Genomic DNA, 25,879 nt, shown 5'->3' with positions numbered 1-25,879 from the left:
GATATGGTGCTCTCCATCACTGCCATTCTGGACGGCCAGTTAGCCCATCCTGTCTCCCACTACACACCTCCGTGATGCTGACTGCAGCTCTAACACCCAGACCTGGCAGTGCCTCCTGGCCCTTGGTACAATGGCCTCTTGTGTTTCCTGCTCAAGACATTTGCTCGCATTCAGGCTGCCTCATCAGCAAGGGGTCTCCCAGGGAGCCCTCGTGGTGGAGCAGAGAAAGACCTGAGCTCTGTGACTTCGGGCAAGGACTTTTCCCCTTATGGGCCCCAGTTTCCTCTTATCTACAGTGAGCAGCTTAGGCTCCTGTTCTCCACAGGGGCCTCCCTTCTCTCGGGATCAGAGGTCCTTTGAGGTTCAGGAGGGTCCTGCAGCTTAATGGAGTTAAGCCAGCCTCCTGGTTGATGGGGCTTCGGGGAGGGCCCTTTACAGACCTGTGATTTAGAGTTGCAACTGTCTGATGCACGGTGGCCGGGCCTGCTGGGAATAGATTGGAAGTGACCTGTCACCTTTCAGCTTTGGCTTCCTGAACAGCTCATGTGGTTGCTCACTATTGTTCTACCTTGAATCCTTCTTGAAGATTATTTTTCAGAAGTCGATAAAGTTAAAAAGGAAAAAAAGGTGGAGGGTGGAGGAATGTGCCCATTCTCTTCTGTTCTGGCACTGAATTCTGGTCCAGCCTGTGGGGCCCAGAGCTGACCTGTCCCTCTGTCCTCAGGCTGACTGTTGAAGAACATATCTGGTTCTATGCCCGCCTGAAAGGGCTCTCAGAGAAGCACGTGAAGGCAGAGATGGAGCAAATGGCCCTGGATGTCGGTCTGCCACCCAGCAAACTGAAAAGCAAAACAAGTCAGCTGTCAGGTGAGGCCCGGAGCTGCCTTCCTTCTCCCCTCCCGCCCACTACACACACAACAGCTGGCGCAGGGTCCCTGGCTGGGAGTGGGAGTGGGGTCAGAAACATGTCCTGAGCCTGTGCCCACGTGGGCATCTCTATACATCTCTTACCACTTTTGCCTGTGGGGCCGGTCCTGGAGCCTCTCTCTCTCTCTCATAGGTGGAATGCAGAGAAAGCTCTCTGTGGCGTTGGCCTTTGTGGGGGGATCCAAGGTGGTCATTCTGGATGAGCCCACAGCTGGCGTGGACCCTTACTCCCGCAGGGGAATATGGGAGCTGCTGCTAAAATATCGACAAGGTAACTGAGGTGTGTTTATTCTGTGTCATGGGCTGGGAGGGAGGGAGGGAGAGAGAGGCTCGCCCTGTAGCTCAGGGCGGTTCTTGCTAGAGCGACAGAATTACTTCTCGGGGGAAAATGCAGAACTTCTTAAAGCTCTGTGCTCACCCGTGGTATGCAGGTAGGAGGCCTGGTTTATAAGACACTTAAAGTTTATGCTTCATTACCTAGGGGCCTACAAAAGGAAGAGAAACTGTGATAAAGGGCATCTCCTCTGGGTCCCTACAGCCCCCAGTGCTCCCTCTAGCATAGAACTTACCCGTGTGTATTATAACTGTGTCCACTATAGACTTAGGTTCCTGAGAGCAGAGGCTGTGTCTTTCTTTATATTTGTCACCAACATGGTGCAGGAGCACAATGGGCACTCTGCTTAGAGATACAGAGACAGTACATGAGGTTACTACCTATGGTGACAGTCTGAGGAGCATGGGCTTTGGAGCTAGCTCTGGCTGGCCGTGAGACCCTGGAAAAGTCATTTAACTTGCTTCAGTTTCTTTACCTCTGATAATAGTAGTGCCTACCTCGTAGAGAATTAAGTTTAATGAGAATGCATGAAGACCACCCAGCACACTGCCTAGCATGTAGTGAGCTCCCAAATAGATGTTCCTGGTTCTTATTTCTCTGAGGATGCAGTAGCTGTACTCACGGCTTTGCCATCCTGGGGGTCATGGCCACACAAGGTTCCAGGTCTTTGTCCCAGGCTTACCTCTGCTCATAATCTATAGTTTTGGCCACTGCAATCAATGAGAACTGACAGGCCTCACCTGTCTCATGTCCTTGTGTTTGCGCCCGGCAGGCCGCACCATTATTCTCTCCACCCACCACATGGATGAAGCGGACATCCTGGGGGACAGGATTGCCATCATTTCCCATGGGAAGCTGTGCTGTGTGGGCTCCTCCCTGTTTCTGAAGAACCAACTTGGAACAGGCTACTACCTGACCCTGGTCAAGAAGGATGTGGAATCCTCCCTCAGTTCCTGCAGAAATAGCAGTAGCACTGTGTCGTACCTGAAAAAGGTGAGCTGCAGTCTCAGTGCTGGGCTGGTGCCGCGTCTGTGGAGTCAGGACTTGTTGGCTGCGAATGGCTTGTCCACCTCCACCCGACTCTGCCACATTGAGGCCACCATTTCCCTGCTCTGTGGTCCCTTTGGAATCACGTCATACCTCATACATGGAAAGCTCAGGAGACTTCTGCTCCCATGGTGCTAGCTCTGTTGAATCCTGTTACTGTTTCCTATGGAGGTACAGTGAATGATGGAGAAGGTCCTTAGGGGACTTTATTATGTCAAAGAAAAGAGACTTGCCAAGAGCTAAGAGCTTTGGCTGCAGAATGCCCTCTGTTCCTGTTCATTACCTTTGAATCTCATTGACCTTAACTTTTAAACTACAAAACAGCAAATATTTATTGAGCACTGATTTCCTGCCAGACAGTCACTCTAGCAGACTCTGGGCATGAAAGAAAATAATAATTCTTTGTAGCATTGTTATCGTTTGTAAACTTTTTCTTACATCTCTCATCTCGAAGTACAATGCAGCCCTGGGAAGAAGGTGTTATAATTATTATCCCAGATGAGGGAGGAGAGGTTTTTAGGGGTTTGGTAATTCATTCAACGTCACCCAGCAGGTAAATACAGAGTTGGGACCAGAACCTAATAACCAGGTAACTTTTCTTCTGTGCCAAAGTACATGCCTGAGATTTATTTGTGTGTTGAAACCAGTGTTGCCTAAAATGTTTACATGCCAACTTTGAACTCCTGTCTACTTATTTACATTTTTTTTTTAAAAGATTTTATTTTTTTCCTCTTTCTCCCCCAAAGCCCCCCGGTACATAGTTGTATGTTCTTCGTTGTGGATCCTTCTAGTTGTGGCATGTGGGACGCTGCCTCAGCGTGGTTTGATGAGCAGTGCCATGTCCGCACCCGGGATTCGAACCAACGAAACACTGGGCTGCCTGCACAGCATGTGAACTTAACCACTTGGCCATGGGGCCAGCCCCTACTTAGTTACTTTTTAACTAGTGCCTAGTTACTCAAAGTGTGGTCTGAGGGCCAGCAGCATTGGGATCACCTGGGGGCCTGTTAGAAGTGCAGACTCTTGGCCCCAGCTCAGACTTACTAAATCAGAATCTGCATTTTAACAAGGTTCCCTGGTGATGAAACACACATTAAAGCTTGAGAAGCACTTAGCCTGGCAAATCCCATGCCTGAGATGGTCGGTGAAGGCCTGGCTATGGCATTCATCGGGAGGCCACAGTTCTGTTGACAGCTCCGCTTCCCAGCCTCTCATGCACACATGTCAGACAGAGGCCTCAGGAGCCATGGCTGCCCAGGTGCATGTCTCCCACAAGAAGCTTTTTGCTCCAGTCCTCACACAATAGAGCCTCTTGGAAGCCCTCCCTGGCGAAGGTGGTGGCGGCTATACCATGCTCGGTCCCTGACCCATTCTCACCTCCTTCTTTGCCATCAGGAGGACAGTGTTTCTCAGAGCAGTTCTGATGCTGGCCTGGGCAGCGACCATGAAAGTGACACGCTGACCATCGGTAAGGACTCTGGGGTTTCTTATTCAGGTGGTGCCTGAGCTTCCCCCAGCTGGGCAGAGTGGAGGCAGAGGAGGAGAGGTGCAGAGGCTGGTGGCGCTGACTCAAGGTTTGCTGCTGGGCTGGGGCTGGGTGGCTGTGGGGGAGGGTGCAGCTTGGTGGCAGATTGGCCTGACGCTTGCTGGGGAGCCTGCGGCTTGGTCTGGGAGCTGGTAGGGAAGTGTCCCGGAGAGCTGAGATGATTGGGGAGGGGGCTCCCTTAGGGAGTGGATCTGGCTGGACACTGGAGACCAGGGATGAGGAGCTGAGGGCCAAGCCAGTAGGGAGGGATTTGAGCTAAGGACCTCAGGATGGTGAGAGCCCAGGAGATGAGGAACAGCCTGCTGGGTTTTCCTCAGGAGGTGTGTATAGGAGGCCAGTGTCATCAGTAGCACATATGGAACAGAAGCCTTTATCCTGGCCATCTCTGCCCAGTCCTAACAGCTGGCTTTTTCCAGGAAGACTTCTCCTTCCATGAACTGTTTGATTAACCCTCTATTGAGGTAAATAGAAAGAGCCTCCTTTAAAAGGTTATGGAAGGGTGAAGAATCATTTAAGCTTCCTTTACTTACATTTTCCATCGGAGAATCTTGGTGTTTAGGTGATAGACACCAGGCTTTTAACCTTGGAAAGTCACCCACCCATCTACCCACCCATCCACCTACAATGTACCAGCTTTGGTGACACAAAGGTGAATAAGACATAGTCCTTGCCCCCAGGAACTCTCATGCCAGAGATGAACATGTGGAATGACTTAAGTATCTGAAACAGGTGTAACATGTGGGGCAGTGGGCTTCCGAGGAGTAGGAAAGGGAGGAATCGGGGGATGGCTGGACCTTGATGTGGGGCCTCCAAGCTGGCTGAGCCACTTTGTGCTTTGGTCCCTACAGATGTCTCTGCTATCTCCAACCTCATCAGGAAGCATGTGGCCGAGGCCCGTCTGGTGGAAGACATTGGGCATGAGCTGACCTATGTGCTGCCCTATGAAGCTGCCAAAGAGGGAGCCTTTGTGGAACTCTTCCATGAGATTGATGACCGGCTCTCAGACCTTGGCATCTCAAGTTATGGCATCTCAGAGACTACCCTGGAAGAAGTAAGTTAAGTGACTGACTTGGAATATAGCAGGGCCAACACTTTCAAGGCCAGACAGGCAGCCTGCCTTTCCTCTGGGAATAGGATTACCATAGGGCTGTTCACTGAGCCCTTAGGTTGTTGGCATTTGGGTCACGTTGGCCCCAGTTAAGCCTTTAAGGTTGTAGTAGAAGATAGTAGGAACGAAGTATTAGGATTGTTCCATGGTGTGACTGTGTCATGACCATGCATAAGAAAAGACCAACGTTTATAGAAAATCTACTTGTGCCAGGTGCTGAGTTTGATGTTTTCTTTCTTTCTTTTTTAAATCATCGTAACTTCATTTAATCCTGCTAACAAGATGAGAAAGTGGATACTCAGGTGCTAAGCTAGGATTCAGAATCAGGGGTTTTGGGCTTCAGAGCCCATGTTCTCTCTCCTGTGCGGCAGTGCCTCCCTTTAGAGACACAACATCACAGACCTTGAGGACTAGAAGGGATATAAAAGTTGTCTGGCTCAGTGGTCCCCACGCTTGACTGTGCAGCAGAATCACCTGGGGATATTATTGACAAAAAAAATTCTAAGGCTCAGCTCCAGGGTCTTTGAAACAGAATTTCTGGAGGTGAGACTTTGATGTCTGTGCTTTTCTTGCATACTTCCTAGGCAGTGGTCTGTAGATCAGAAGTTGGAAATCATTGGTCTAGTTCAGATTGTCTTCTGATGTTTGAATCCCTGCCATAACATTTCTAGTGATGGCGAACCCATTGTCTCCTGATCATTCTGTCTTGGATAACTCATCACGGTGCTAGCCCACTCACAGATCTGGGGCCAAAGACCTGAAGGAAGCCACTTAAGTCATTCCCTCTAGGTTCAGAACAAATTTCTTCTGCTGCTGTGACCTAACTGTCATCGCTGTAGCTTGAAAATGAGTGTCTGGATTGATTGTTTTCACCACTGTGGAAATGTTCTCTGGTTAAAAATGGCTTTTCTCCCAAGTGACTCTGACAAGTGTTATTAATAAATGAGTCTTGTACTGTTTATTTGTAGGGACTAACATGCCATTCAATAATCATGGCATTAATGGTTGTTCTCATAACGTGGTGTTTATAATATTCTCACTTACTCTTATTTTTCAGATATTTCTCAAAGTGGCTGAAGAGAGTGGGGTGGATGCTGAGACCTCAGGTAACCCTCCAGGGGGCGCTGCACCCTCTCAGGGCTGTGCCTCCTGTAGGCTGTCTTAGTTCACCACTGTAGTACCTTTCCCTTTGAATTGTTTTCTGACATTCTTATTTTTAGTGTGATGGGTTTGTTACAGATGGGGAGAGTTTGTTTTGTTACAAATAAAATGAAATGTGAGATTCTTTCCCTTTGCCTTCAGATGGCACCTTGCCAGCAAGACGAAAGAGACGTGCCTTCGGGGACAAGCAGAGCTGTCTTCGCCCATTCACTGAAGACGATGCTATTGATCCAAATGATTCTGACATAGACCCAGGTCCGTTTGGGCAAGATCTGTGTTTCGTTGCTTGAAAGTGAATTTCTCTCTTATCTTCTTCTCCGGTGTTATCTTTTGATGGCCTTGAACCCAGGATTATAGATACCTACAGGGACCAAAGGGAAGAGAGAAAATGAGAAAAGCCACTTCCCTTTTCCAGTGTTGTGCACACGGTCAAACCTGAAAGTGCCTGTTCTCATGACGTCCTTCATTGAGTTGAGATCTTTCTCTCAAGATACACATCAAAAGATGGTCCCTCAATCCTCTGAATCCATTTATGATCTTTTCTGTAGAGTCCCAGTTTCTTGCATATATCAGAGTCCCAGTTTAATTGTTGAATAGATATTCTTTGAATGGATGGATGATTTTGAAAGAGTCAGAGAGGTGAATTTGCTTTTAGAGTTGATTGTACCCTTAGACTTAGGTATTTTGGATGACTGTGTCCCTTTGTGTTTGGGGATGGAGAAGGGGAGGCAAGAAATCAAGCAAATATTGGTAAGATGTTAAAGCACCGCAGTTACGAATCATTTGTTTTAGATGAGAATTTCTCTAAATTCTTAGCAACAGAAACCTTTCTGGCTCATGTGTGTGGCCCCCATGTTCTCCCTGACTCCGTACGTTGTCAGTACTTAAGTCATTTAAATCTGTACATCTTTCACCAAGAATATAATAGATGGGAGACAGATTGCCATTGTGTGTTGTCAAGTATGTCAGCCTGCAATCATGGCCTGTTTCCTAGAATATTCTATCAGAAATTGGGATGATCTGAATGACTGCATGCAGCACCCAGTTAGGTGTGAACGCATCTCCTCAGTGGTCTCAAGGCACCTTCATTTTCCGCACTGATCAGACAAGAACTGAAAGGCAGAGACTGCTGTTGTCACACATTTTGAGTCATAACTGTTTCTTGGACATAGATTTGTCATGAAAGCCCTTTTACTTCTGAGATAGTTTTACCTTCAAATGCAGACCTCCAAGATGGTGGCTGAAGATGCCAGAAGGAGCATGGTGATGTCAAAAGTGCCTAAGGTAATAGGTGACCTTGAGTGTTGGCTTCTTGCAGAATCCAGAGAGACAGACCTGCTCAGCGGGATGGACGGCAAAGGCTCCTACCAGGTGAAGGGCTGGAAGCTCACACAGCAACAGTTTGTGGCCCTTTTGTGGAAGAGGCTGCTGATTGCCAGACGGAGTCGCAAGGGATTCTTTGCTCAGGTGAGAAGTGCTGTTCCAGGCAAGGACTCGGCCTCATGGGTGGTCCCCCTGACCAGTGGAGGCAGGATAGCATCGTGGGTATGAGACGGATGCTGGAGCCAGATTATCCATCTTTCCATGTCAGTTCTGCTTCTTGCCACTGGTGTATCTGCAGGCAGGTTACTCCTCTGTGCCTCAGTCTCCTCAGCTGTAAAATGGGGACAATAATAGGACCTGTGACATGGGGTTGTTATGAGGGTTAAAATGAGTGAGTGCTTAGACTAGGCCTCACATTAGTAATTATTATTATTATTATTTTTAGTAGTTTTATTGTAGAGGAGAGCATAACAAGGACAAATTTAGAAAACCTGGCTGGGCAAATTCAATTTCCATAACCTAAGAGCTGATATGCCCAGATGCGCTTGACATATGAACTTATTGGAAATATTATTTTTCTCTAAACTGATGTTTAACTGCAAACTGGTAGAAAAGATAACCAGAGAGGTCAGAAAAAAATTGATGAAGAGAGACGACTCGGTACTCTTACTGCCTGTGTGTCAGAGTTTGCATGCTAACTGGCTTGGTTAGGAGGGAGAAAATTATTCCAGTCTATGAAGTCAAGTAGCACAGAGGAAGAGTCTGCAGAGATTCTTGCCTACACACTACGGGTGATGCAGAGAGTGTGAGTTTGGAGCATCCAGACCTGGTTTTGGATTCTGGTTCTGCTACTTATTTGCTGTGTGACTTTGGGCAAGTTACGTAGTCTCTGTTACCTTGTTTGTTGATTGGTGATAATACTACTACTGCTTAGGGTTGTAAAAGTATTTGAGATAATTCTTATTTCAGTACTTTCCCATGTAATTATTCACTCAGTAATAATTTTATGCATTGAAACCCTAGTTTATTAGACCCAGGGGCATCATTTAAATCTTTAAGGTTTTTTAAGCATAGATTTTTTAGGAATAAATGGAAGAACCTTACAGTTTTCTTATAAAGTATGTACAGGTCCTTGTTCTCAGAGAAGGTACAGGGGTAAAGTTTGAGGAGGTACAAGAGGATTTAGATAATTATCCATTTTGAGGCCATCAAGGGAGACAATGGCTGCTTTCCCTTTCTTGGAGACATTGCTGTAGAGTGGGTTTATCAGAGTGTGGGATCTGAATGGGTCATCCAGTCTCGGTCTCAGATTACAAATGAGAAACTGAGGCCAGAGGAGGAAATGACTTCACATGGATCCGCTTGTAGTAGAGACAGAACCAGACTTCAGGTCTTCTGGCTCCTGGTCCAGGGCTTCTCCTCTCAGCCTTCCTCTGAGCTGAGCTGGGCTCATGGCCCAGTGTGTCTTTCTCAGGTTTTCAGAGGGAAAACAGCAGGACTCAGTGGTCTGAGTCACCCTGACATGTGACCACTGTTTACTCTCTGAAGTTCTCAGCTTAACACCCCGACCAGGTGGCCGTAGCCTTTGGCCTGGTACTGCTTAGCTTCCAGAAATACCCTGGAGGGAAGAGGTTTAGTTTTCAGGCTCCACAGCTTCCAAGCCACTAAAAATGCCTTCGTGGAGCTTGGCTGTGGGCCCTGTGCTCATTCGCATGCTGGTTGGTCTGGGTGCTGGCTGGACATGTAGGGGCGTATCCTTTGGCCTTTTTTCTAACACTTGCCCTTCTCCTGCAATTTCCCTTCCCTCTCCATGCCCTGACTATAGATTGTCCTCCCGGCTGTGTTTGTCTGCATTGCCCTGGTGTTCAGTCTGATTGTGCCACCCTTTGGCAAGTACCCCAGCCTGGAACTTCAGCCCTGGATGTACAATGAACAGTATACATTTGTCAGGTATGTGTTGGCCTTCCGTACCCAAGGAGAGAGGTGAGCTCAGGCAGACCAAAGGTGTTTACTACGCTGAGGGCCAAGGGGAGGTGGACTCAAGATTCCCACGGTAGAACGGATTTTATCTGCTGTGGCTAAAGCCCCTACACAAACGAATATTGGACGCAAAGAACAGCAGTGAACAAAACCTGAAATAATAGTTCTCTGTGGCCGCATTTGAGCTCCTTTCCTCCTTATACTGCTGTTGTCAGGAACCGTCATATATGTTTATGTAAATAATCTGCCCTTGCAAAAAACAATCTTTGAGCTATGTAACATATTTGGGTATTTATTTTGCTGTTAGTGCTGAGTGGATTCAGACTCCTGGCGTTCCTGTGGACAGCAGAGCGGAACCCTGCCTGGTCTTTTTGCGCCATCCTCTCCCCTTCCAGTGCTCTATCAGATAATGCTCTCTTGCTGTTCAAAGGGTTTTCATGGCCAGTTTTTTCAGAAGTGGGTGGCCAGGTCCTTCTTCTTAGTCTGTCTGAGTGTGGAAGCTCCACTGAAACCTGTCCACCGTGGGTGACCCTGCTGGTATTTGAAATACTGGTGGCATAACTGTCAGCATCACAGCAACACACAGCCACCACAATATGACAGATGGGTGGTGTGATCCAGGAAATGAACCCGGGCTGTGACTGTGAGAGCACCGAATCTTAACCACTAGACCACTATACTAGGGCTAGCTTTGGATATTTACAGCTATGTTTAATTTTGTAGTTTAATTACAGGCCTTCCATACACCATAAGAGCATTGTACTTCCAGGTTCTTGTTTTCTGCACAGTACAATTCATGCATTTATTATCTATTCTCTTAGGTTGTAGATACTGGCTAGTGTTTGTTCTTTAAATGAACATTCCAGCTACTCTCTAACAATCCACTGTACCAAAAAAAGGATAAACGAGTTTCTCCATTTCTTTAACCAGGGGTTTTCTTTAGTCCTCTAGTATTTATAGACCTTTAGATGGGGGAAGTATGTCAGTGATGTGAAAAGGGAAGCTTAAAAAAAAAAATAAGAAGAAAAAAAATACGTAAGCATGTGAATTGGTCTCTATTCTCTAACTCCATGTTCCCTCCTATTTGGTTCACGTTTACTGTCTTCTTTCCTTTCCCAGCAGCTGACCCTGTGTTGCCTAGGGCTGTGGAACATGGGCTGATGAAGTTTTTGTAATCCCTGCCCAGTATTGTTTGTGTTTTCTAGTTGTCCATGCAAACACTCATCAAATAAAATCTGCCTCCCCTTTCCTAGAAAATCCTGGTTGTTTCTGCCTAATGGATAATTATGAAAGTACTTTTGAAATACTGATCCTTAATGAATTTTACTTCATATTAAAATACATATGTAACTCTGTATATGTATGTGTGTGCATACACATACACACACACACATGAACACCTCCATACATGTAACTTACTTACACAAGCTCCACTTTGGAGTCCTGTATGTTACCTTGATGACAAATATATGGCCAGAGTCTCAGCTCCTTGTGGGTTGGTTCTATGTTTTATTCGTGTCGCTCTTAAGAGCTTGGCACACAGAAAATACTTGATTAAAAAAGTAGTTTATCTTAGGAATGGGGAGGTGGAAAATTCTCCCTGGTTTTAATGAATTGCTGAGCTGGCTGCCTCTCATGTACCCACAGTAATGATGCTCCTGAGGATGTGAGCACCCAGGAACTCTTGAATGCCCTCACCAGAGACCCTGGCTTCGGGACCCGATGTATGGAAGGAAACCCAATCCCGTAAGTGCCACTTTAGACCCTCTATGGCTGGCTGCTTCTGCTTGCCACCTGATGTGATCTGTGATAACACTGACTGCATTTATCAGCTGCATGCCACACTGTGACCTCCATCATTTGCCCTTTGAATCATTTTTTATTTTAAAAAAGCTAATATCTAATCAATATTACTTATCTAATCAAACCTATCTAATACCTAATCAAACCATCTAGGAACACACATAGCAGACCAGGAGAGTAGTCTATCATCCTGCAAAGAAAATCACTACAGACTTGTTTACTGCTTTAGAAATTAATATTTAATTTAATAGCTCTTTATACTTACTGATAAATGCTTTTCCCTTTTCTCCTTCCCCCCAACTCCTGCACCTAAGTGCAGAGATGAGCTGCCATGATTATCTAATTTGCAGTTTTGCTTATCAGCTTCTTCACTTTAACAACCTGAAAAGAGGATGTAATAATTTTTATAAAAATGGACATTTTCTTGTTTTAGAGTGGCATGTTTTATCATTCTTTCCTTAAATCCTTTTTTAAAAAAGTAGTCAGTATATAAATAAGTTCAGTGAAATACCCATATGACTCTTAAGTGTGTCCAGAGATGTTTGTGAGTAAAGACAATGAAGAGACGGGAGGAGCTTCTGAGAGAGCCGAAGGATGGCAGACGTAGGTTCAAGTTTCCAAGCTCAGGTAGAATTTGCAGTTGAGATCCTTAACCACAAACTCTGAGGAATTATCGAGAGTGCAAAAAGGTGTAGGAAGATTGCAGAAGGGCTAACTTGAATTCCAGATTTAAAGGGAAATACTGACCCTGCAAGTGACAGACGAGTGATTGCCATGCCTGTGTGTGCAAGGTTCTAGAACAGATTTCTAAATGGATAGCTACTATGTACTTGTTAGGTCTTAATAATTGGATTCTTACTAAACGTTTGTTAGTACTTAATACTTAATGGGTAGTAAATCCTAGCAGCCGATGTCAGTTCCTAAAGAACAAGATGACGAAGTTGGAGAAGGACACAGGGACATCCTATCTGGGTTTCACAAGTGTTTTTTTTTAAAGATTGGCACCTGAGCTAACATCTGTTGCCAGTCGTCTTTTTTTCCCCCTTCTTCTTCTTCTCCCCAAAGCCCCCCAGTACATAGTTGTATATTCTAGTTGTAGGTCATTCTGGTTGTGCTATGTGGGACGCCACCTCAGCATGGCTTCATGAGCAGTGCCAGATCCACGCCCAGGATCTGAACCAGTGAAACCCAGGCTGCTGAAGCAGAGTGCACGAACCCAACCACTCAGCCATGGGGCCGGCCCCTCACAAGACTTTTGATTAGATTCCACTTGAAGGCGAGATAGAAGAATGAGATGAGATGAGGGGTAGAGTTAGGTGGATTCATTACATGCCAGCTGAATACTATGGACTCATAGGTTGATGCCAGCCCTTGAAGGGTCTGTTGGAGCCGGGTCTGGATTGAGAACTAGCCTACAGAGACAAATGGGGTGCTGCCCCTGACATCACAGGGCTCTCAGCTTTGAGGCAGAGCACCGCTGAAGGTGTGCTGGGAGCAGTCTGATGTATAGGCCCCACTCCAGCAACTTTTAGGCTTTTCAAAAGTAGTAGTGGGGCCTGCCCAGTGGCGTAGCAGTTAAATTTGCATGTTCCACTTTGGTGACTCACATCCTGGGTGCGGACCTACACACTGCTCATCAAGCCATGCTGTGGTAGGCGTCCAGCATAGAAAAGTGGAGGAAGATGTGCATGGATGTTAGCTTGGGGCTAATCTTCCTCAAAAAAAAAAAGTAGTAGTAGAACTAAGGGAAGTTTGGCTGGGACATTTCCTTGTGGCATTTAATTTTGTCTCAGCCACTCATTTTTTGCAGGTTTTAGAGTGCGAGCTTCAAGAGGGCCCTGGGTCTTAGTTTGACTTTTTCTATTTAGTTTGGGTGCTTTAAAGGGAGAACTAGAGAGCAACCCCCAAAACTGTTCCATTTGATACGAGAATAAGATAAAGACTGTGGCTCTGCTTTAAATTGTAGAATTTTGGAACTGGAAGGAACACTAGAAATATTGAAACATGACTTGTTGAAACAAGTCATTTTATACTTTTATTTTACTAGTGGAGAAAATAAGCCCCGAGAGGGCCAATTGTTGTTGATGGCCTCACGGTAATCCAGAGCTCAAGTCAGGCATAAGGGCTTTGTCTTTTGTCACCTGGGGAGCTTGTAAACAACCTAGCTCTTCATGTCCCAAGCACTCTCACCCTCACTCACACCCCCCAATTCTCTACTTGTTTTGAAACATAAAGTGAATCTCACCATTCTCCACCAGATTTTCAGCACATTGAACGTAAAATCCAGACTCCTCCCCAGGCCTGTGTTATCTGGCTCCTGTCTCCTTCTCCTTGTCTCCCCTTGATCTTCCTCACAGCTCATCACATTCCAGCCACACTGCCTCCCTCTGATTACTCAAGAAAAGAAAACTCAGGGCCTTTGTACCTGCACTTGCTCTTGCTTCTGCTTGTAATGTTCTTTTCCCCCAAATCTCGACCTGGCTTCTCCTCTCTCATCGTTTATGTTTTGGCAGAAATATCACCTCTTGAGGTGGTCCTTTCTCACCAGTTACCCCCTCTTTATTTTGCTTAATTTTTGGCCATCTGAGATTACATTATTGAATTGATGTCTAACTCTTCCTTGGAAACACAAACTCCACGAAGGCAGGGACTTTGTCTTGTTCACCCCAAACTCTCAAATATGCAGCACAGTGTCCGGCACATAGTACGTGCTCAATGAATATTTGTTGCCTGAACACATGGGCATTGACCACATGCTGGTGGATTGGGTTGACTTCAGTTCAGCAAATGAGCATTTAGGGCCTCTTTGCATTCCTTCATCCTTATCTGTAAAATGAGTTTGCAGCTTACAAGGCTATGAGGAGATCCAGCAATCAAATGGTGATGGGGTAGATGCCTGCTTGCAGTTGTCATTGATTGGTCCTGTGCTCCTGAGGCAATAGGAAAGGCCCTCTCGGGTGATGCTACCCTTAATGTCCCCCCTTTGCAGAGGCATGCCCTGCTCAGTAGGGGAGGAGGAGTGGACCACAGCCCAAGTTCCTCACACCATCATGGACCTCTTCCAAAATGGGAACTGGACGATGGAGAACCCCTCACCTGCCTGCCAGTGTAGCAGTGACAAAATCAAGAAGATGCTGCCCGTGTGTCCCCTGGGGGCTGGGGGACTGCCTCCTCCACAAGTGAGTCTCTTTCCTGTGTGACTGAGCAGGTGGGGGTGCAGGGTGGGCTGGGAGCTTCTGTTTGGCAAGAAGGAGTGGATGACGTATCATTCAGGTGGGTCTCTTTCAGGCTTGATGTTAATTCTTGTCATAGGGAAAAGCGTGTGAGTTTGAGGGGAGGGGGCCTGGACCACATTCTTCCCATATCTGAGGGAGCTTAGCCTGTTTCTCTATTTTGAAAAGTCAACCTAGTTACTGATTTGTTTGCGTTTAAGGCAGAACACAACACTCTGGATCAATGGGCTGTGGAAGAGACACTGTGGCCTCTCCCACAGTGGTGGTATCACAGGATAGGCTGTGACAGGTCCAGCTTCATCCCTGGTTCTGCCACAGATGAGCTGGTGACCTTGTATAGGCCACTCTGAGTCCCTGTGCCTCTTTTCTCATCTTCAAATTAAGGAGGCTGGCCCATAAAACTTCTGCGGGTCTCCTCAACTCTGACATCCTCTGAGACTCTGAGTGTGGGAAGTAGTGCTGAGCCATTTTTTCTGAGATGGATTTCAGGAAGAGGCCTGCTTCTGATATCTCTCTGCTGCTTTATCAGCATCCAGGTTGCAGGGTGAGGACAAGCAACTTTAAACGGGTGTGAGAACTTGAAGAGGTCTTGGTTACTTCTCTTTCAAATGATAGCCAATCTGTTGTATGTCAGTATATAATCAGCGTAACTCCAATGAACAAAAGGAACAAAAGAATTCACTAGGCATAGCCAATGATGCTGCTCCCTAAAAACATTTTGTGACTATAAAGCATCATATTTTACTGTCTATTGTTTAGTAGTTCAGAATAGTTTCCTGGGGAAGACCTTGGCTTGGCATAAGTGAGTGGCCAGTGCTGAGGGCAGAATGGACCAGGTCTTGGTGGTTGGCTGATGGTGGTGCCTGGGCTCTTTGAGCAGGGTCTGGTCACACTGTGGTCCATGTTTGAGGGACATATGTCACTGTTGTCTTTATTTTGTTTTCCACCCTAATTCTGGTCCATAAAGACACATGTGCTTGGTTTTTCTGTGATAACAGAGAAAACAGAACACTGCGGACATCCTTCAGAACCTGACGGGAAGAAACATTTCGGATTATCTGGTGAAGACCTATGTGCAGATCATAGCCAAAAGGTCATTATTTACTAAACTTGGCCCTTGCTTTGTCATTACTGATCAAGGAATTAAAGACCTAAAAATCGTAGACTGAGCAGTGGGAGAAACATCAAATTTTGGCCTGATTTTCTCTTTTGGAAGTTAGGATAGTCTTTCAAACTAGAAAAGATGATGAAAGGTATCATGAACACTCAGTTGTCAGCCTCAAGATTGAGGCTGCCTGGTTCCAGAATGAAAGTAAATCTGGATTCAAATTCGAATTCTGCCCCTTACTAGCTGTTTGACCAGGGACAGCAAGTTACCGTTTTAAAGCCTGGGTTGTATAAAATGTGATGATAATGTTGCTCTTACTAGTTTGTTGTGAGAATTAAATGAACTGATACATGTACAGTACCTCTCATGGATGTAATGCATGATAATATGTGGCGTATAAAGGGAGCCCTGGGCTGACTCAGGAGCCTGCCTTGGCTGTGGAGCCTTGAAAGAGTCATGTAGCTTCCTGGGGCATCGCAGCACAGTGCTGAGTCCTTAGCTGATGCTTAGGAAATATCTGTTGTGGTTTCCTTCTCATCATCTTGGTTAGTTGGGCCTCTTGGTTAGGAGTTCTCAGTGACTTTAAATGACACGGGTATGCTTGAATGCCAGTTACTGTGAGTTTCCAAGAAAGAGACATAACCTCTCCATATGTCATCCATAATTGAAGTATTACTTTGAATTTAAAAAGCTTCTAGTTTGGTCCCTTCTTTGTCTATAAGGTGGTTTTTGAATAGGTTTAATGCAAGGCATGATTTTCATATAAATAATAAGGTTGTAAGATGGAGAGAAGACAGGACATGCTGATTAGGGCTCCTTTCTATGGGCACAACCCTACGTCACCACCCTGATCACTGGATCATTTCTGCCCCTTTGTTGTATCCTCAGGTAGATAGCTCATCCTTTTGTGTCATCAGGAATGGGATCACTGTTTCTTTGAACTGATTTTTGGTTTCTTTGTCTTTGGCTTCTTCAGCTTAAAGAACAAGATCTGGGTGAATGAGTTTAGGTAAGTGGACCTCTTCCTGCACTTTCTTTAGTTTCTTTGACTCCTGCAGTTCAAGAGGATGCTTTTGATGCAGGTGTCACGTATCCCGGGAGGTTGTTGGTCTGGGGGTTGTTTTGCCCGTGGTATTTCTGCTTGGTTCCCACCTGCCACTTCAGAGGCCTTTGAAAGCTTGGCATGCTGATTTCCTTGAGGAGATTCAGAAGTTGCTTGTGGGTCTCTGGGGATTTAATAGGAAGCACAGTGTTGTGTGGGGAATGCCTGTGCTAGTTACACTTTGCCCCTAAATCAGATCCCCAGGGGTCTTAGGGACTTGAGGACAATTTTTCAGGCCTTTGGAATCAGACTAAGAAGGTCTTAGATGAAATAAGAGGCATCAAAACCATCTGTTTTCACTGTATTTAAATCCATTTATCCTTCTGGGTTTTGAAGGAACAGATGGGACTGGGGAAGAAGAGAGGAAGAATACTTGAAGTCCATTCATACCTCTTGGAAAATGAGATACCTTACATGGCTGCCTCAGAACTTAGCCCTGTCACTGCTTCCCACTTTTCCTCTTGGCCTTTTCTCCAAGGGCCAGGACCCACAGAACTCTGAGTAGAGCAAACTGGGCCCCCTATGGTGGCACTCATGCCAGGAAAGAGCCTAGCCTGTTTTGTAAGCCCTCCTTAGCCTCTCTGGTCAGTGTCCCTCACTGCTCGTCCTGACTCCACATCTGCTTGCCTAGAGTCCCAAGTTCAGGGCTGAGCCCACAAGGTTGGAGGAACAGCTGTGAGATGAACGACCATTCTTTCCTCAACGTCTCAGATATCTTGGTCTGTCTATAATCAGGCGCAGGCCCCTCCCCTTTCCCGTTTAGTTTCTATGAGCCCCCAAGCAGGAATCATAGAGTTAAGAGATTGCCAGAATCCCTTAGAGGAGGCCAAGGTGTAACTTTCTCTGAGTCTAACTTTGGTCCTACTTTGAATAAGCAATTCATCTATATGAAGCATGTACACACTTAAGTGCTGTCTGCTGCTGAAGGATATTGTGCACCACAGTGTCTGTGTTTTAATATTAAGCTGTTGTTTTAGGTATGGCGGGTTTTCCCTGGGCGCCAGTAATTCTCAATCACTTCCTCCAAGTCAAGAAGTTAATGACGCCATAAAGCAAATAAAGAAACACTTGAAGCTGGCCAAGGTACAGTATCCATCCCAAGACCTGTCAGAAAATGGGCTGAGAGTCACTGGTACATGAGAGTAGTTGGCCGGTAAATCAGATCACCCAGCAGCTTATTGTTAAGAATTTTGAATACAAAGCCATCACTGGCACTTAGTAATCTTGTGCCAGTCAAGACTGAACTACTCAGTGTATATTTAATATCTGAAAGTGTAGATCGAAAACAAATTCAGAGGTTTAAAATCTCTCAGAATAACTTAAGTTTATAAATTTAGCCAGTAGGTAAATAAACTGGGCATAAGCATACTTTTCTAAAACAATTACTGGTTAAATGGGAAATGGATCATTTTCCTTAAGCTGGCAGCTGGCTTTAGGACCTGAGAAGCCCTCACTTCATTTCTCTGTATCTCAAGTTTCCCATTTTGCAGTGATAATTGAGGTCAGATGATGTGGACTCTAGGATCATGGACAGCAGTGATAGTCCTAGGCTCTGTGTCTCTGCTCTTGAGGCACAGACCCCACGAGTCTGACACATCCACACGTTGAGCGTAGTTTTGGGTCTTAGCATGATGCCAGGGGAACACTGTGAAGAATCCTCATCACCCAGTTATAGCCAGACCTCTGTGTCTTAGGACTTTGAGTCACAGGGTTTTCCCATGATTCCTCCAAGACTTGTGGCTCATGGCAACATCAGTGCTTTAGATTTCTTGTTCCTTGTTTCTCAGTGAGCCGGTTATTCAGTGGCTTCAAATTTCGCCTTAGTGAACGAGGCAGTGGTGGTATTGCCCTCTACAAGGTTATCCTGTTGTCCAGACTCCAGACCTCCTGTTGTCCTTGCCTTGTGAACCATCCCACCTAAGGCCAGTTTCTGTTGTTCACAGGACAGTTCTGCAGATCGATTTCTCAGCAGCTTGGGAAGGTTCATGACAGGACTAGACACGAAAAATAATGTCAAGGTAAAGCCCCCTGTTCCAGTAGCTTCTTGATGAACAATAATCCTTATGTTCCCTGAAGTACTTTCAGCTTGTGATAACTTTCATAGGGGTATTTATGACAGAGAAGAACAGACTAGTAATTTTACTGGCGAGGCTGTACATTATAATGATTAAAAGAATTTGCTTTGCTGCCAGACCCACCAGGTGGACCATGTGGCCTTGACCAAGTTACTTAACCCATCTAAGACTCAGTTTCCTAATCTATAAAATAGAGACAGTGATCATGGCTCTCTCAAAGCTTCAGTAAGGATTAAATGAGTTAAAGATACGAGGTAGTCAGCACAGTGCCTGGCCACATGGTCTGTGCTCAGTACCCTGGCTGCTGTTGTTACTTTGCCGTGTTCTCTGACCATAATGTTTTGTCCTGGTGTGTGACTGGAATTTCTGAAGTTTACGTGTGTGTGTTTTTGTGTGCACTTACCTCTGGAAGCTGGGTTTGGGAGCATCACCTTGTACCTGGCATGTTTTATTTCAGGTGTGGTTCAATAACAAGGGCTGGCATGCCATCAGCTCTTTCTTGAATGTCATCAACAATGCCATTCTCCGGGCCAACCTGCAGAAGGGAGAGAACCCCAGCCGGTATGGGATTACCGCTTTCAATCACCCCCTGAACCTCACCAAGCAGCAGCTCTCGGAGGTGGCTCTGTAAGTGTAGCTGGATCTGGATGGATCAGGTGGGGAGAGGAGAGGGTGTTTGGTGGAATCATGGAGCAGGGAAGGAAGTATGAAGCTGGTTGTAGAGTAACCGTTGGGGAAAGAGTTACATTGTGGGATGTCTGGGTTGGTCCAGGCTCGAGACAAAAAATGATCAGGTTATGAAGTGGCTGACAGGAGTTAAACTGCAGAAGATAAATGACTCTGATATGTAAAAACCATCACATTTAGTGAATTCATATAAAGTAAGTTAACATTGTTAATAAAGTCCTAAAATATTTTAACTCACCATTCACACGATGTTTAATAAAAAATCTGTTTCATTTGTTTTGAAACCACTGTTTTTAAACTTGGTGAAACATGCCTTTATCAGCTTGTGCTTTTAATTCCTGAAGAGAGAGAGAGTATGCGCGCGCGTGTGTGTGTGTGTGTGTGTGAGAGAGAGAGAGAGAGAGAGAGTGAAGTTAAAGCCAATATGACCTCATTTAGAGTGGATAGCCTTTGGAATCATAGAGATCTGGGTTTGAATCTGATTTCTAAACTTTCCGGATATATGCTGTTAAATGAGGCAATTCATGTAAATTGCTAAGTCCAGCACTTGGCACATGGTTGATATTCAACACACGTTAGATCCTTTTTCTGATATGGAGCATGGCACAGTTGTTATTTCTGCTTAACTCATACAGAATATCAATATATGTCACTGGGATCTTTATACCAAGCTCATATAAAATTTATATATATAAATAGTTTATATTAAACCTGTTTAATGGACTTATAAGACCATTTTTCTTATAATAAGAATCTGATAGAATTTTTGTGTGTGTTAGATTGATATGCCACACGCTGTTGTTTTCAAACTTATTTACAGCCAGAAATTGTTTGAAGAGTTTCACACTAATATTTCTGCTTTATTTAGTTTTCAAGCTACACTAGTTTTTTATGTATGAAAATTTACAACTTACTGCTCTTGGAAGGTCAAGAAGAGCGGAACAAAGTGATGCCATTAGGCCACTCTTAGACTTCCTGTAATAGTTTCTTTATGGCGGTGGACTCTTTTTGACCTCAGTGGAATCAGTTTTGCATTTAAATTGTCAGGTTTTTTTTTTTTTTCTGACTTGAAAATAATTATCTTTAACCCTGAATAAAATCTATTTGGTGAGCCTATTTTTTTCCCCGGGCTGTGCTTCGTGTGTGTGTGTGTGTGTGTGTGTGTGCCCGTCCTCCTGATTGAGTCCTCAACTGCATCAGTGGCCACTCATATCCTCACTGCCTTTCTTTTTCAGGATGACCACATCAGTGGATGTCCTCGTGTCCATCTGTGTCATCTTTGCAATGTCCTTCGTCCCGGCCAGCTTTGTTGTGTTCCTGATCCAAGAGCGGGTCAGCAAAGCGAAGCACCTGCAGCTCATCAGCGGAGTGAAGCCCGTCATCTACTGGCTCTCCAATTTTGTCTGGGACATGGTAAGAACACCGGTCTGCTGCTGCTTCATAAATCTCTGTCAGGGCTGGAGATTGGATGAGAGAGCTCCTGGTTATCACCAGGAAGTGTTCTAGCTAGTCTAAAGACAAATGAAAAATGAAAAGGCAGAGATGGTTGTACACATTCATGTCACCAAACACGGTGTTAAGTGTAGAGCTGATCTCACACCAGAGAAGAAATCTCTCCACACTGACTGCAATTAGTACCACCAACACCTAATTTCCTAAGTGAAAACTTTCAAAGAAACATTGAGTGGAAGACTCTGAGTCAAAACTCCAGTGCCTCTAACTTGTCCGATAGATTTTTAATCTCCAGAGTCAGAGTATTCTTTTGTCTTACTAGGAAATCCATCTGTCATTTGAAAACTCTCTACATTTTGCCAAATGCTTATCCATCCATTGCAAACATGTTTTTATGCCAGCTATCATATATTGTTTCTCTTCAGACCAATTTGGAGGACTTCAAAGAGTTCTTAAGTTCTAATTTTTGTAAAGTAGTGTTGAAATATATCTCCCTGTGAATTCCATTAATTGTAAGCCACGTGGAGCAAATTTAATTCTTCTCCCACTGGACAGCCCCTCAGATATTTGAAGACAACTTTCCTTTAACCTAAATCTTTCCTAGATAAGATGATACATAACACACTCTGTAATCTCTAAAGCACTGTACAAATGTGAGTGATGATGATGGTGATGATGTCTGTGCTGATTATAGGAAGCCTCTCAGACCTGTCACTCTTCTGATCTGATCACCTCTCTATGGCCACGCTCCATATTGCTAATGTCCCTTTTGAAAAGCAAAGCCCAGAATTAACCTTGTGTTCAGGCTGTGATCTGAATGGTTACGAGTCTAGAGAGAGTTAACCTTAATCCCATACTTCTATTACTCAGCCCAAGGGTATTGTGTTTTGGAAGTAGCACTCTCTTGTTGGCAACTTGGTAGTGAACTGAAATTTCCATTTCACAGGAATGATTGTTGATGGGGTCTCTTTTATTATATACTAATGCAATGGACTTTTTTGAACCCAAACTTTATATTTATCCCTGTTAAACTGCATGTTGTTTAATATCCATTTGTTTTTGTTTTTATCTTGATCCAATAATTACTTCATTCAGTAAACACACACTGAGTGCTCACTATGTGTCTGACTGTACCAGGCTTGGGGAGATTCAGAGATGAAAGATCAAGTCCTTGAACTCAGGACCATCATGTATCTTCCTGTGTATTATATGTCCCTCCCTGCTTTAGAGCCTCTGAGGTTTGCTATAAGCATGTCTGAGGCAGAGCCATGCAGACTGAAGCTGCAAATTCTTCTAACAGCCTACAAATCCAGTCACCTCACTGCCTGTGCTTTGCTCTGCCAGCTGTGAATTCTCATAATTATCCTGTGGTCAAGTCTTAATTTCTGCATTTTAATGCTTGATACACTGTCAGGATAGACTTTAAAATGATTTTCAGTGTGATGAAACAATCTGACATTCATGTTGTAAGTGCTTACCTCATAAATAGATTACATGTGAGATTGAACTTGGGCAGACTATAATTATAGCAGTAATGATGAAACAGACATGATCATCTTCAGGAAGAATAATGGAAGCTTATTTGCTGCCTGTGAAATTGAAATTACTGTGACTGGGAATCCATCGTTCAGTAAGTTTACTGAGCGTGACACCTTGCCTTAGCTGTTGGAAAGACAGAAAGGGCATGTAGTTTATAAAATCGGCCAAGGGTAAAATGCTTGTCAAAATGTATTGTCCAGTGTTTTGATTAATAGTTTATGTGGCTTCATTAATTGGAAGTTATTCTCCAATATGTTTTTCTGCCCTTTCTTGTCCGATGGTGGTGAAGGCTTGTGCTGGGTTGTGTCTTTGACGTAGGGGTGAACTTTATTCCCTTGTTTCACTTTCAGTGCAACTATGTGGTCCCTGCCACGCTGGTCATTATCATCTTCATCTGCTTCCAGCAGAAGTCCTATGTGTCCTCCACCAACCTGCCTGTGCTAGCCCTTCTGCTTTTGCTGTATGGGTAAGCTACATGGATATCAGTGGCTAAGGCATATGGTGCCCAATGGCAGAGGGAAGGCAGGGGACACCCAGTGGACATTTGTCTTTGTGCCTCACCAGGTGGTCCATCACACCTCTCATGTACCCCGCCTCCTTCGTGTTCAAGATCCCCAGCACAGCCTACGTGGTCCTCACTAGCGTGAACCTCTTCATCGGGATCAATGGCAGTGTGGCCACTTTTGTGCTGGAGCTCTTCACCAACAATGTGAGTTCTGCAGAGAGAGCGCCTCCTGCTGGGATGAGCTCTCTGGGTGCCAGAGGACAGTGTTTAATTATGGTTTTATTCTACTAGTCTGTGGTGTTAACACCACCAACCACTCTGTCCTTTTTCAGATTCTCTCTTCTCTCTGTTTGCACAGCATCTCTCTTCTCCTTTTCCTTGTATTTCTCTGATCAAACCTTTCAGTTTCCTTTGACATGTTCTTTTGTACTCCTTTCTGTTTAAATGTTGCTTTTTTCAGTATTCTGTCCTCTGCCATCTCTGCTTTCCACTTTAGATACTGTCTCTGGGGATGCTCTTCATTCCCAAGGCTTTACGGCCGCCTCTCAGTGTCACGTGCTGTCATCTCTCAGCTCTATGCCTTTAGCCCTGATTGTTCCCGTGAACTCTAGTCTCAGTCTTACTTGCTTAGTGGATGGCTCCATTGAATTGACAGACACCCCAGACTCGACATGTCCTAATCACCTTTCTCCTCAGAACCTACTATTTCTCTTGCCATTCATGTCACACTGAATGACTCTTTAACAAGATCTCTTCAACAAGGTTCCCTGTCCATTCCTCCTGTCATTACCTTTGTCCAGAGGCCTTAACTTAGCACACACGGCCTTTCAGAGGTGTACAACCCTTTCTGGCCAGTTCCCACCACACCCTTTCCCAAGGCACTGTAAGTTGCTCCTTCAGCTGAGTTGTCCCTTAAACTCGCCACACTCCTGTAGGCCTGGCTTTAAATGCCCTTCCTCTATCAGAGTCTCGAGATGTCTCACTTACCCTTCAAGACTGAGCTCAAATGTGAAGCTTTTCTTACCTGCCTTATGGGAGGTGCTCTCTCTTCCCTATGCTCCCAGAGCCTGCAGTTCATGCCTCCAGTACAACACATAGCCAATTATGTAGTAACTTCCTCAGTAGAGACTGTTTCTTATTAACCTTTGCCTCTCCTGTGCCCTAGCACAGTGCGTCCAGCACATAGCAACTTACTCAGTTATCAGATATTTGGCCACTGCTGGCTTGATGTATTTGAGAAGAATTTTTAAAATTCCCACAAAATCCTGAAACTGAAATATTGATCCAGAAATGAGCAATTTTCTTTTAAAATGCTAAGCAAATATTTTGTTATGGATTTGCTTCTGATTAAACATAACCATGTTTCTAAACTTTGCTCATATTTCTCCATATTGATAGCATTATTCCAGATATTCTAAAGACCAAAATTTTATGACATTATATATCATCAGCTATGGCTGCTGCTATCTGAATGCAAAGGTTCACTTTGACCCCAGGGAATCCAATTTTTTTTCTATCCCATATTTCAGACTTTGATAAAATTTTAGCCTAAACTACAAATGACATTCAGTCTCTCACTCTCTCTGTCTTATTGTTTCAGAAGCTGAATAACATCAATGATATCCTGAAGTCCGTGTTCTTGATCTTCCCACATTTTTGCCTGGGACGTGGGCTCATTGACATGGTGAAAAACCAGGCCATGGCTGATGCCTTGGAAAGGTTTGGTGAGTGACAGCAGTGACTGGAGGATGCTTCGACAGACATAGCAGTTTGCAGGGACCTTGGTGCTCTGGTCTTTGTTTTGGAAAGAGGCTGGTACCAGGGCACAGGACTTCTCACCACTGATAAGGCTCATCACAACGTGGCTGGTTTTGGCTTGGGCCTTGTGACACAACCGTTTGTCTGTGCCTCTGATAGCACTGAGAAAAGTGAGAGGGCAGTTTTGGAGCTAGGGAAAATACTGGCTTTAGTATTTAGTGTGGACCCAGTGCCTAATGCCACTGGTTGGGTTTGTCAGAGTCACTGGGAAAGTCAAACCACAGCTTTGAGAATTAGATACAGGCCAGAGAATCAGAAGAAAGATGCACACTTTGGCTCTGACTCTTAGGAAAATCACGGGCCTGCAGATATGGCCATATATTACCTTTTACATAGTCTATAAAAAGGTAATTTATTACAGCTCTTTCTACCTTCAAAGTCTTTAAAAATATTTCTCCTGTGGCCACGTTATGATTCTTTATCCACTGGCTCATGTAGTTAGATGGGCCATGTTATTTAATAGACATAGAAGAGGGACTTTTTTGAACTTTTCCAAGTTTTTCCAACTTGGAGGTACAAAGGAGATGTATAAGGAATTTAGGGAATATTTACATAAAACCAGGTGATTTAATTGAATCACTAGGTTACATGATATGCTACTGAAAGGGGCATCTTTTTAAAAGTACTTTTTCTAATCTTTCTTAAGCGAAACTTATAATTTGCTAAATAACCTAAGAACTACCCTGGATTGTTTGCTTTTTTAAAAAGGGTTTTTGGCATGTCTCATTAAAAAGGAAACATTATATATTTTAGATGAAGTTACAGAGCTAATATACGTTGGCTCTGAAGTTCTGATTGACACTGGGTCCCAGTATATTTCTCCAAAACTCTACCCTAAATCAGATTTGGAAAGTGGTTACTCCGTTATTTTTTCCTCCTTGTCATGGGTGATAACCATTGGTCTTTCTAGGAACACAGGTGCATTTGAGCCTGAATTTGGGGTCTTAGGTGTCTCCATTCTGACTGGGTCTCTGCATTGTGTCTGCCAGGGGAGAATCGCTTTGTCTCGCCACTGTCTTGGGACTTGGTGGGACGAAACCTCTTCGCCATGGCTGTGGAAGGGGTAGTGTTCTTCCTCATCACTGTTCTGATCCAGTACAGATTCTTCATCAGGCCCAGGTGAGTTTCCCT

General features: G+C 44.7%; 1 protein-coding gene across 6 annotated transcripts in view; it reads left to right on the top strand.

Annotated features, from left to right (window-relative positions):
- Positions 1–25,879, top strand: part of ABCA1 (ATP binding cassette subfamily A member 1) — a 132,032-nt gene that overhangs the window by 94,560 nt on the left and 11,593 nt on the right. For 3 of the 6 annotated variants that reach the window (XM_070595990.1, XM_070595992.1, XM_070595991.1), the window contains exons 21-41: positions 725–867; positions 1,061–1,198; positions 2,034–2,254; positions 3,804–3,882; positions 4,703–4,905; positions 6,020–6,068; positions 6,265–6,378; positions 7,442–7,590; positions 9,272–9,396; positions 11,074–11,172; positions 14,219–14,408; positions 15,461–15,555; positions 16,547–16,579; positions 17,650–17,755; positions 18,616–18,690; positions 19,205–19,374; positions 20,670–20,847; positions 22,776–22,891; positions 22,990–23,134; positions 24,531–24,654; positions 25,738–25,867. In XM_070595990.1, the coding sequence (XP_070452091.1) occupies positions 725–867; positions 1,061–1,198; positions 2,034–2,254; positions 3,804–3,882; positions 4,703–4,905; positions 6,020–6,068; positions 6,265–6,378; positions 7,442–7,590; positions 9,272–9,396; positions 11,074–11,172; positions 14,219–14,408; positions 15,461–15,555; positions 16,547–16,579; positions 17,650–17,755; positions 18,616–18,690; positions 19,205–19,374; positions 20,670–20,847; positions 22,776–22,891; positions 22,990–23,134; positions 24,531–24,654; positions 25,738–25,867 (2,682 nt within the window). Of the gene's footprint in view, positions 1–724; positions 868–1,060; positions 1,199–2,033; positions 2,255–3,703; positions 3,777–3,803; positions 3,883–4,702; positions 4,906–6,019; positions 6,069–6,264; positions 6,379–7,441; positions 7,591–9,271; positions 9,397–11,073; positions 11,173–14,218; positions 14,409–15,460; positions 15,556–16,546; positions 16,580–17,649; positions 17,756–18,615; positions 18,691–19,204; positions 19,375–20,669; positions 20,848–22,775; positions 22,892–22,989; positions 23,135–24,530; positions 24,655–25,737; positions 25,868–25,879 lie in introns of all 6 variants that reach the window. The other 3 variants (XM_008527139.2, XM_008527142.2, XM_008527140.2) reach the window with 1 other exon arrangement.

Source organism: Equus przewalskii, chromosome 26, assembly GCF_037783145.1.
Source record: "Equus przewalskii isolate Varuska chromosome 26, EquPr2, whole genome shotgun sequence".
Lineage (NCBI taxonomy): Eukaryota > Metazoa > Chordata > Mammalia > Perissodactyla > Equidae > Equus > Equus przewalskii.
This window is presented reverse-complemented; position numbering and strand designations above follow the sequence as displayed.